General features: G+C 38.3%; 1 protein-coding gene and 1 long non-coding RNA gene across 5 annotated transcripts in view; one reads left to right on the plus strand and one right to left on the minus strand.

The window, feature by feature from the left end:
* LOC139039031 (uncharacterized) lies at positions 1–1,837 on the minus strand. The gene is made up of 2 exons (XR_011492162.1): positions 1,660–1,837; positions 1–1,391 (listed from the first exon to the last, which is right to left on the minus strand). It is a non-coding gene; the product is annotated as an uncharacterized lncRNA (long non-coding RNA).
* Positions 1,790–12,414, plus strand: part of NSRP1 (nuclear speckle splicing regulatory protein 1) — a 45,558-nt gene continuing 34,933 nt past the window's right edge. Inside the window, exons 1-3 of one of the 4 annotated variants that reach the window (XM_070478805.1) lie at positions 2,156–2,348; positions 3,054–3,150; positions 4,266–4,373. In XM_070478805.1, coding sequence (XP_070334906.1) covers positions 4,308–4,373 — 66 coding nt within the window. In that variant the 5' untranslated portion in view covers positions 2,156–2,348; positions 3,054–3,150; positions 4,266–4,307. Of the gene's footprint in view, positions 1,888–2,155; positions 2,349–3,053; positions 3,151–4,265; positions 4,374–12,414 lie in introns of those variants that run through there. The other 3 variants (XM_020886826.2, XM_020886825.2, XM_020886827.2) reach the window with 3 other exon arrangements.

The following is a 12,414-nucleotide window of genomic DNA, read 5'->3' on the forward strand; positions in this document are numbered from 1 at the left end:
ATTGTTTAAAGACATAATAATTTATTGTGCATTTATAACACTGTTACAAGTAAAAAGCACCGAAAAATACAGCACAAAGTTTCAGAGAGGGAAATTGGAAGTCAACTTTTTAAAGTTTTTGAGTGGTACATTGTTACTTGAAGATAGATTGTGATAAAGATGTATACTAGGTACCTTAAAGCAAAACCTTGGCCAAAAAAAAAAAAAAAGCCAAGTATGGCCAATAAACCAACAAAGAAGTTGAATAAAAATCTTAAGCTAAGTCATAAAAATTTATTGATTAATCCAAAGTCAAGGGGAGGGTGGCAGAGGAGGGTACAAAGAACAGACAGGAAAAAGAAAAAACAAACTGCAACCACACTAATACTTGAGTTAATGAAAATGTTCTAAATACCAACTTAAAAGGAAAAAATTGCCATAATGGATAAAAAGCAACACCCAACAATATGCTAGCAACAAGAGTTCCACTTTATATTAAAAGTTATGTATTATATGAAAAGACACAAATTGATTAAAATAGGTTAAAAGTAAAAGGATGGGAAAACATATACTATGCTAAAAATGAATGCTGGTTATAAATACTAATATTAGATAAAGTAGATAAAAAGAAATAAAGAGGATCATTTCTTAATGGTACAGGGGTCAACATAAAAGGACACAACAACTCTAAATGTTTAAATATGTAGTAGGGAAAGTTAGTCGCTCAGTCAACTTCGACTCTTTGCTACCTCGAGGATGTAGCCCGCCAGGCTCCTCTGTCCATGGAACTCTCCAGGCAAGAATACTGGAGCGGGTAGCCATTCCCTTCTCCAAGGGATATTCCCCACCCAGGGGTTGAAACCGGGTCTCCAGCATTGCAGGCAGATTCTTTACCATTCGAGCTACCAGGGAAGCCCAAGTGTCTAATAACAAAACCTCAAAATGCAGTACGTGAAACAAAACCTGACCTGAGTAAAAGGAGAAATAGACAAATCCACAACTACACTTGGAGGTTTAAACGTCCTGTCGGCAGTTCACAAGATCTCTTCGACTGCTGTACAACGTTTGGCATGGGCCGACAAAGAGTGGGTTCACACGTGAAATGGTGACTAAATTTTTTTTTAATATCATGTATGATTTTACTTTCTATACCCAGTGGCACTATATAGTATTGATATTCATCACTACTGTCCAATAGTAATATACTTAGCGTATGGATTTTCATCTTCTGTCAAGTTACCCTAAGCCAGGAATGGGTGCGTGCTCAGTCATGTCCGATCCTTTGCGATTCCCTGGACTGTAGTCCACCAGGCTGCTCTGTCCATGGAATTTTCCAAGCCAAGAATACTGGAGTGGGTTGCCATTTCCTCCTCCCGGGAATCTTTCCCATCCAGGATACTTACGCTGAACACCTCAGGGGTTAAAAAAACACAAAAAACACTCGACAGCCTAGGGTAGTGGTTTTCAAACTTGAGTATCATGATTATCTGGTGGACTTGTTAAAAGTCTGATTTCTGGGCCCATCCCAGCGTTTCTGATTCCGCAGGTACGGAACAGAGCCAGAAAATTTCCATTTCTAACAAATTGCCGGGGGATGCCAATCCCCGGGACCACACTCTTCGAACCACTGGCCTAAAATTTTGTTATTCCTTTTTTGTTGTTGTTGTTATCCTTTCTTACCACTGATTTCGAGGCAATCCATCGGTTTTCAAACAACTCCCAAAGCCAAGGACTCCATTCCCAGCAATGCGGAAGTAACCCAAAGTCAAACCCAGGAGCTAGGCGAGTTCTGGGCCGGCCAAAGGCCCGCGAGAATTCGCGTGATGACGCCAGCGTCTGCATCAGCGTTACGTCGGCGTCGGCCACGTTCAGCGGAGACGGGAGCAAGATGGCGATTCCGGGCAGGCAGTGAGTGATCCGGGAGTTAGGGTCATAGTGGGGAGTGAGATACTACGGCGACTGTGTCTTTGGCCGAGGAGTAGAAGTGCGCTGGAAGTGAAGGGGCTGTGTCGTCAGGGATAGAGGCGGGGAAAGCGAGAAATCCCGAGGAACATATATTCCCATCCCCCCACACATTTTGCAGGATGGAAGCCCGAAGTTTGAGGGAGAAACTTGTGAGGAAATAAAGGAAGTTAGGCTGAGGGGCAGAGAGCGAGACTTTTCTATTTTCCAAAAGCTCGGTCTGAGGCCCCTCAGTCTTGCTTCCTACCCCGCGCTTGAGTTTCTCCCCGGTTGGATGCTTTCAGGGGAAATGAGAAGAGAGACAATTCCTGGCTTTAGAGGGCCTTGTTCTCCTTGGCAGCTCAAGTTCTGATTCCCGCCCTCCCTTCTCGGTTTAGGAATGTTGTGCTGAGAAGCCACAAAAAAGGGTAGGCACATAGGGAATTGGGGTATACGTTGCCGCAGAAGAGAAATGTTATATGTTTTTGGAAGCTTTACCTTAGATGTAAAATCCTCAGTTGTGATGCGGCTTCCCGTTATATATGCATCTTAAAGGCCCAAACGTGAGAAACCAATTGAGTTGGGTTTGATGGGATGGTTCTTTCAGGTGCTCCAAGACAAAGCACGTGAGCTTTATAAAATGTAATGGGAATTTGCCCCATAACTACTTGGGTTTCTCAATTAATGTAATCTTTAAAAAATTTTAATGGATGACATTAATCTTTATTTAATAACTTCTTTAAAATGATATATACCCAGTAAGGGCGGGGCGGGGGGAATGTTTTCTTGACTCTTGTTAGGTCACAAGGTAATTTAGAGTCTTCTTTTTAGTGGACCTCAACTGAGCTTTCCACTGACTTTTTTTTTTTTTTAAACTTTCCTTATCGTTTCACTATCTGCAACTTCCGAACTCTTCATTCACTTCTCTTCTTTAACGTAGAATAATAGTTTAAAAATCTTAGTGCATTTTGAAGCTTTTAGATCGTTGAAAATCAGAACCAGGGTTATGTGATCATAAGCTCTGTGACATGTTTTGACTTGGTAGCTTCCTCCGGAAGAGGTAGTGGATGTATTAGTGTTTTAACATTTAAATATAATGGTGTAATTTCTATTTCAAAACAAAAAATATGCAGGTATGGGCTTATTTTGCCAAAGAAAGCACAGCAGTTGCACCCTGTTTTGCAAAAACCTTCAGTGTTTGGGAATGATTCTGATGATGATGATACTGAGGTAAGGGAAACTTTTTCTATTGCGTTGTTGGAAATGTTTTTGTTTTTAAATTGAACTTGTGAATTTGATATTTTTGCTTGCTTCAAATGTTAGTACAGTGTATCTGTAGCATAATTTACAGAAGTATCAAAGGAATATTTAAAGAAGAAAGCTCCATTGGTGGTTTTTTTCCCCTTTGGTAAGTGATAACATGGATAATCCAAGAGATTTTCTTTCAACAGCTATGAATTTCAGCTATTTTTGAGCAGTTAGACAAAGTAATTTCACACGACTAATACTGATAAAACAGAATTGTTGGTGTAAAGATCCTAGGAAATAAGCTATTGAGATGTCACCAATTTCCTAGAAATTTTTATCAGCAAAATAGTTTCTTGTGAGACGACTTTTGTAGTTATTCAGTGTTTGCTAAATGTAATTACTCAGTGTAGTTATGGTAGTATATAAAGTTAGCATTGCTAATACTACAATAATAACATCTAATATGAACATTCTATGTTTTAGCAGCCAAAACAGTGTTTTTCTGTGAAGCCCACGGTTCTTAACAAGCATATCAAAATAAGTGCACCCTTCCAAATGTGTAAAATATGAAATTCATGGATTTTAAGTGTACAGGTTGATGACTTTTGACAAATACATATGCCTCAAAGTGAAAGTGTTAGTTGCTCAGTCATGTCCAGCTCTTTGCAACCTCATGGACTGTAGCCCACCAGCCTCCTCTGTCCATGGGATTCTCCAGACAAGATTACTGGAGTGAGTTGCCATTCTTTTCTCCAGGGAATCTTCCCGACTCAGGGATTGAACCCAGATTTCCTTTGTTGCAGGCGGATTCTTTACCATCTGAGCCACCAGTCAAGATGTAAAACATTTCGCTCTTCCCTGAAAGTTCTTTCATGCCTCTTTGCAGTTAATTTACTTTCCCATATTCTGCCCAGACAACTATTCCATTGTGGTTTTGATTTGCATTTTGATGATGACCTATGATTTTGGCCATTTATGTATCATCTTTAGAGAAATGTCTGTTGGTATAATTTGCCTAGTTTTTTTTTTTCCCCTAGGTTTTAATTGGGTTATTTGTTATTTTTCTACGAGTTATAAGATTCCTTTGTATGTTCTAGATGCAGATCACTTGGTGGTGGTGGTGGTTTAGTTGCTAAATCATGTCCAACTCTTGTGACCCCGCGGACTGTAGCCTGCCAGGCCCCTCTGTCCTTAGGATTCTCCAGGCAAGAATAAGTTATTAGATGTAATTTGTAAATATTTTCTCCCATTCTGTGGATTGTCCTTTCACTTTCTTGACAATGTCCTTTGAAGTACAAAAGTTCAATTTTGAGGAAGTCAGGTATATTTTTTTCCTTCAGTTGTTACTGCTTTGGTGTCATTACTTAAGAAACCATTGCTTAATCCAAGGTCAAGGTTTATGCATGTGCTTTTGTCTAAGAATTGTGTAGTTTTAGTTCTTCAAATTACATCTGTGGTTCATTTTGAGTTAAATTTTGTATTTGATATGAGATAGGGGGTTTCATTTCATTCTTTGCATGTGGAAGGATATCCACTTGTCTCAACACCATTTATTGAAGGCTCTTCCCCATTGAATTGACAGTACCCCTGTGGTTTGTTTTAATGTACATTCAGTCAGTTCAGTCGCTCCGTGGTGTCTGATTCTTTGTGACCCCATGGACTGCAAGCATGCCATGCTTCCCTGTCCATCACCAACTCCCAGAGCTCGCTCAATGTCGTGTCTGTCGAGTTGGTGATACCATCCAACCATCTCACCCTCTGTTGTCCTCTTTTCCTCCTGCTTTCAATCTTTCCCAGCATCAGGGTCTTTTCCACTGATTCAGTTCTTCACATCAGGTGGTCAAAGTATTGGAGCTTCAGCATCAGTCCTTCCAATGAATATTCAGGACTGATTTTCTTTAGGATTGATTGGCTTGATCTCCTTGCTGTCCAAGGGACTCTCAAGAGTCTTCTCCAACACCACAGTTCAAAAGCGTTGATTCTTTGGAGCTCAGCTTTATAGTCCCAACTCTAACATCCACACATGACTACTAGAAAAACCATAGCTTTGAGTAGACAGACCTTTGTTGGCAAAGTAATGTCTCCTTTTTAATATGTTGTCTAGGCATTTAAAAAAAAAAAAAATTTTAAAGTTCTCATCTTTCACTTTCACCAAGAGGCTCTTCAGTTCTTCACTTTTTCATAAGGGTGGTGTCATCTGCATATCTGAGGTTATTGATACTTCTCCCAGCAATCTTGATTTCGGCTTGTGCTTCATCCAGCCTAGCATTTCACATGATATACTCTGCATATAAGTTAAATAAGCAGTGTGACAATATACAGCCTTGACGTACTCCTTTCCCAATTTGGAAACAGTCTACTGTTCCATGTCCGGTTCTAACTTGCTTCTTGACCTGCATACAGATTTCTCAGGAGGCAGGTAAGGTGTTCTGATATTCACATCTCTTTAAGAATTTTCCTCAGTTTGTTGTGATCTGCACAGTCAAAGGCTTTGGCGTAGTCAATAATGTCAAAAAAAAATTTAATGTACAAGTAATTTTAAAAATCACTATAGACACAATAGAAAAATATGACATGCTTATCTTGAGGTTTTACATAAATTATCCTGGCATACCCATGTAATATAAAGAAGCATTGCTCCAATTTGAGAAGGATGGGTTTGTACAAGTGATCTAGAAAGTTGACTTATGATTACAGTTTCTTTTCCATTATGAGATAAGCCTAGTGGTAGCTGGACAGTGGGTACTGTATAGTCAGAAAAGAAAGGCTTAGAACCATTTTTCTCTTCCTTTCTGTCCCCCTTCCTTTTGCCTAGAGGGACTTTATTTATTTATTTATTTTTTCTTTAGACAACTTTTTTTTTTCCCATTTATTTTTATTAGTTGGAGGCTAATTACTTTACAACATTGCAGTGGTTTTTGTCATACATTGAAATGAATTAGCCATGGATTTACATGTATTCCCCATCCCGGTCCCCCCTCCCACCTCCCTCTCCATCCGATCCCTCTGGGTCTTCCCAGTGCACCAGGCCCGAGCACTTGTCTCATGCATCCAACCTGGGCTGGTGATCTGTTTCACCCTGGATAATATACATGTTTCAATGCTGTTCTCTTGAAACATCCCACCCTCGCCTTCTCCCACAGAATCCACAAGTCTGTTCTATACATCTGAGTCTCTTTTTCTGTTTTGCATATAGGGTTATCATTACCATCTTTCTAAATTCCATATATACGTGTTAGTATACTGTAATGGTCTTTATCTTTCTGGCTTACTTCACTCTGTATAATGGGCTCCAGTTTCATCCATCTCATTAGAACTGATTCAAATGAATTCTTTTTAATGGCTGAGTAATATTCCATGGTGTATATGTACCACAGCTTCCTCATCCATTCGTCTGCTGATGGGCATCTAGGTTGCTTCCCTGTCCTGGCTGTTATAAACAGTGCTGCGATGAACATTGGGGTGCACGTGTCTCTTTCAGATCTGGTTTCCTTGGTGTGTATGCCCAGAAGTGGGATTGCTGGGTCATATGGCAGTTCTATTTCCAGCTTTTTAAGAAATCTCCACATGGTTTTCCATAGTGGCTGTACTAATTTGCATTCCCACCAACAGTGTAAGAGGGTTCCCTTTTCTCCACACCCTCTCCAGCATTTATTGCTTGTAGACTTTTGGATAGCAGCCATCCTAACTGGCGTGTAATGGTACCTCATTGTGGTTTTGATTTGCATTTCTCTGATAATGAGTGATGTTGAGCATCTTTTCATGTGTTTTTTTGCCATCTGTATGTCTTCCTTGGAGAAATGTCTGTTTAGTTCTTTGGCCCATTTTTTGATTGGGTCATTTATTTTTCTGGAGTTGAACTGGAGGAGTTGCTTGTATATTTTTGAGATTAATCCTTTGTTGCTTCATTTGCTATTATTTTATCCCAATCTGAGGGCTGTCTTTTCACCTTGCTTATAGTTTCCTTTGTTGTGCAAAAGCTTTTAAGTTTCATTAGGTCCCATTTGTTTATTTTTGCTTTTGTTTCTAAAATTCTGGGATGTGGGTCATAGAGGATCCTGCTGTGATATATGTCAGAGAGTGTTTTGCCCATGTTCTCCTCTAGGAGTTTTATAGTTTCTGGTCTTACATTTAGATCTTTAATCCATTTTGAGTTTATTTTTGTGTATGGTGTTAGAAGGTGTTCTAGTTTCATTCTTTTACAGGTGGTTGACCAGTTTTCCCAGCACCACTTGTTAAAGAGGTTGTCTTTTTTCCACTGTATATCCTTGCCTCCTTTGTTGAAGATAAGGTGACCATAGGTTCGTGGATTTATCTCTGGGCTTTCTATTCTGTTCCATTGATCTGTATTTCTGTCTTTGTGCCAGTACCATACTGTCTTGATGACTGTGGCTTTGTAGTATAGTCTGAAGTCAGGCAGGTTGATTCCTCCAGTTCCATTCTTCTTTCTCAAGATTACTTTGGCTATTCGAGGTTTTTTGTATTTCCATACAAATTGTGAAATTATTTGTTCTAATTCTGTGAAAAATACCGTTGGTAGTTTGATAGGGATTGCATTGAATCTATAGATTGCTTTGGGTATAGCCATTTTGACAATATTGATTCTTCCAATCCATGAACACGGTATATTTCTCCATCTGTTTGTGTCCTCTTTGATTTCTTTCATCAGTGTTTTATAGTTTTCTGCATAGAGGGACTTTAATGCAGAGAATTGGTTATGTGGGTGATTGAAGACTTGAGAAGCTACAAGAGATGGTGAAGCAACACAGAGTTTGTTGTTGTTTAGTCGCTAAGTTGTGGCTGACTCTTCTGCAACCCCCTGGACTGTAGCCCGCCAGGCTCCTCTGGCCATGAGATTTCCCAGGCAAGTGAGTTGCTGTTTCCTTCTACAAGGGATCTTTCCCCACCCATGGATCGAATCTGTGTCTCCTGCATTGGCAGGTGGATTCTTGACCACTGAGCCACCTGGGAAGCCCAGCCCAAGGATTAGCAGTAGTAAAAAGCAAGAAGTTGATAAGTGGAGAGATACAAGTAGGAGTTGGGTTCTGGAGGCCGGGGGCTAGGATTACTTGGTGGGAACTGAACTTTTCTAAAAGGAGTTGAAGTCACAGGGAAGATTCAGTCTTAGAGAGAAAGGCAGGGAGAAATACTAGTCGTATCCCCTTCTTCTACCCTCCAGTATACTATCTTGGTATCTCTTTGATAGAGCCCAGTCAGAAACCTACTGATGGAGGAGCTGCAGTTTAGTTCTTAATGAGCAGAGAATATAAAACTGTTCCTTAGCATAAAATCTTTACCTGTAGAAAATCAGTCTAGGGGAATTCTTTGGTGGTCCACTGGTTAGGACTTTTCTCTTTCACTGTTGAGGGCCCAGGTTCGACCCCTCTTCAGGGAACTAAGACCCCACAAGCCATGCCATGCAGCCAAAAAATGTGTTGAATTCCAGTTTATCCTCACATATTATTTAAATGTTAGTAAGCTTTGACTATAAACTCTTTTTTAAAAATTTATTTCATTGATGTGTAGTTGATTGAAAATGTTGTGTGAATTTCTGCTGTCCAGCAGAGTGATTCAGTTTTACATATATATATATATATATACACACACATTCTTTTTCATATTGCATTATGGTTTATCATAGGATATTGAATCTAGTTCTCTGTGCCATACAATAGGACCTTGTTTATTTATTGTCTATATAATAGTTTGCATCTGCTGATCCCTAACTCCCTGTCCATTTCTCCCCCACTTCCCCTCCCCCTTGGCAACCACAAGTCTGTTCTCTCTGTCCGTGAGTCTAAAACTTTCTTCTTTAAAAATTAATCAGTTTAAGCAACAGTAAGGTTATTCCTATTTTGGAAAAGACAGGGAAAGATATTTTATGGTTCCCCTCCTGAAGAGGGCATTTGATACAGCTTCCAAAGCAAATCCAACTATTCTTGTTTTCATCAATTCCACAGAAGCAATTAAGAACCCAAATTTAAGATCAGACTTTTCTTTCAGTGGTCCAGCAGAGGGGGCCCTACCAAATGAAATCTGTTCTAATATGTGCTGGTATCCAGAGTTAGTTTAAAAATGGGAGAAAGTGGTAATCTAGCACTTTAAATTATTATTAAATAGTCCCTCTTTTTGAAGTTAGAACTAAATAGACAGTTATAATTTTGTTCAAATGCAGAGGAGATGAAGAGTTTTTACCCCATATAAGTAGGTTTATGTATGTGTGCTCAGGTGCTCAGTCGCATCCGACTCTTTGCGACCCCATGAACTGTAGCCCACCAGGCTCCTCTTTCCATGGGATTTCTCAAGCAAGAATACTGGGGTTGGTTGGCTTTTCCTTTTCCAGGGGATCTTCCCAACTCAGGGATCAAACCCGAGTCTCTTGTGTCTCCAGCATTAGCAGGCAGGTTCTTTACCACTGGGCCACCTGGGAAGCCCCTATAAGTAAGGTTTATAGTGTACCCAAATGCTGTTATCTGGTAATAAGTGTTTGAGTAGTTTTGCTCTGGTGCTAATGTGTTTATTTTCTGTTTTTCCAGGTCTTTATTCCAGTCCCATTGCTACCACCTTTATCAGTTCTGTCATGAATTATTTTAATAGCTTTATAATTAGTTTCTTATCACCTCTCTCTCCTCACATTCATTTCAAATACTGTTGATAGATTGAGCTGCCTAAAACAGTTCTAATCACTGTTACTTCCTTGCTTTTGAACCTGAATGTATTTAAAATCTAAACTTCTTGACACTGACAGCCTTCCCTGTGCTTTGGCTTCAAAATGCTCATTAGCGTTTTCTCCTATGTTTGTCCATGCAGAGTACACTGTCATGTTTGTATTTTTTTTACAACTCTACTTTTCTTCACACTGGAAGTGTTTCCATCCTATATTTCAAATTATAGCCATCTTTTAAAACCCAGTGCAAAAGCTGCCTTCTTCAAGATTTTCCCCACTGGAAACACACTTCCTTTTTTCTGACACTCCTTATCATTCTTAGAGCACTTAGCTTTTTATACCTTATATTGTAAGTTATTTGCATACAAGTTTTACACTGTGCAAGAGTATGAGCTCCAGGAGTTAAGATCTATCTGTGCTGACTTCAAAGAATGAGTAAAATTATTTACTCAGATGTTTTAGCTGTGTTGTAAAGAGCCAGATAGTAGACACTTCAGGTTTTACAAGCTAAGTGCTCAACTTTGCTTTCACAGTGTGAAAGTAGCCGTTAGATAACATGTAAATGAATGAGCTTGACTAATGTGTTCTAATAAAACTTTATTTACAAAGGGGGCGGATAGCTGAAATTTAGCTGTACTTGCTGTTCACTGATGTATACAATTATCCGAAGTACTTCTGACAACAAGTATTTCACAAGTATTTTAAAGTGGTTAGTGACTAAAATAGATGTTGCATGACAAGTTAAAATATGAAACTTCCTTTTAGATATTTCTGTGATAAATGCTTGCTCATTTCACAGAATATAATGAATTTTCCTTTTAGTCTTGGCAATTGAAATACTTATTTCTAGATAATGATATTCTCGTGAGATCCAGTTTTGCAATGTAACTCAATGCCATGAAGAGATATGATTCATACCACCTGAGAATTGTTGCTGTTGGATAAAGATACAAAACTTCTGAATCTCTTTAAAAGAAAGTATTAATTTAAAACAATAACTAAAGTTTATTTAGTTTTTTTTTTAATATTTACCAAACATGTCAGATAAATGGTGGATGATAATTGCACTTTGAGTACTCAGAAGCCAGGTAGTCCTTTTATAGGTTAAGCTTTCATTTTCATAAAATATAAAGCAGTTATAAAAACTATAAGAAAAACACCAAAACCCCCAGAGAAAACTGGAAAACACATAAGGTATAGAAGAAATAGAAATATCTAATAAGCAATAAAAATACTTAATCTTAACTATATCTAAGAAGTGTAAATAAGAGCAGCAATAAGCTGCCTTTTAAAAAAACTAATATACTTTTGAAAATGATATGGCAAAATTTTGATGAAATGGGAAATTTGAAAATTCAAAATTTTGTTGATGTAAATCAGTGCCCCTTTCAGAAAACAATTTTGCAATTTGTATCAGTCCTTTAAGGGTCAGGTATGTTTAACCCACTGTATCAATCAGAAGGTGGAAGCTGTGCCAGTATTTTCCTTTCTAAAATTCTCTCCTGAGGACATGGTCAGAAATTTGTATTAAAGATTTATAGATAAACAGAAGTCTTTATTTCAGAGTTGTTTATGATAGTAGAAACTTAGAACCAGTCCAACTTTCAACAGTGAAGGCATGGCTAAGTAAAGTGAGGTACAGTGTCTGTACAAAATTGTTAACAAATAAAATGAAAGGAAGAAAGAGTAAAGAAATCATTTCAGATTATTAATAGTAGTTGTCTTTGGTGGACTTATGAGTGTTTTTTTTCTGCTTTTCTGTATTTTCCTGTTGAAAAATATTTTTTAAGAAAAATTTATGGTGGACTTTAAGAATTTCCTGTAAGATACTTAGCTTCCAAATCATATTAAAATATGAAAGGAAATAACACATTTAATCTGAGAAGGCATAATAAGAGAGAGTGCTGGAACTATTTAAAAGCATGAAATAAGATGAAATAAGTAGAATATAAAATCGAATATATGTGGTTGTAGAAAACTGTATGCATAGATAAGTAGAAAATAAGGGAAAATTGATCTGAGGGAATTTTTTAGTGATAGTATGAACTTTTTTCTTTTTTTCAAAATTGTGTTTATTCCATTGATATAATTTTTGAGAACAGAAGGAAATCAGTGCTTTAAAAAAGAAATGTGACTATGGTTATGGGCTTCCTTGGTAGCTCAGATGGTAGAGAATCTGTCTGCAGTACAGGAGACCCAGGTTCGATCCCTGGGTCAGAAAGATCCCCAGAGAAGGGAATGGCAGCCCATTCCAATATTCTTGCTTGGAGAAGGCCATGGAGTTGTAAAGAGTCAGACATGACCAAACAACTAACGCTTTCACTTTCATAGTTATATATTCCCAAAGTTAGAAACATTTGTAATTTACTGGATTACGTGACATGTTTTCATTGCTTTCACTACTTCCTTTTTTAAAAATTGTGTTGAGAAACAGGCAGATTTGGCCTTGGAGTACAGAATGAAGCAGGGTAAAGGCTAATAAGAGTTTTGCTAAGAGAACGCACTGATCATAGCAAACACCCTCTTCCAACAACATAAGAGAAGACTCTACACATGGACATCACCAGATGGTCAACACT

Source organism: Odocoileus virginianus, chromosome 17 (genome assembly GCF_023699985.2).
Source record: "Odocoileus virginianus isolate 20LAN1187 ecotype Illinois chromosome 17, Ovbor_1.2, whole genome shotgun sequence".
Lineage (NCBI taxonomy): Eukaryota > Metazoa > Chordata > Mammalia > Artiodactyla > Cervidae > Odocoileus > Odocoileus virginianus.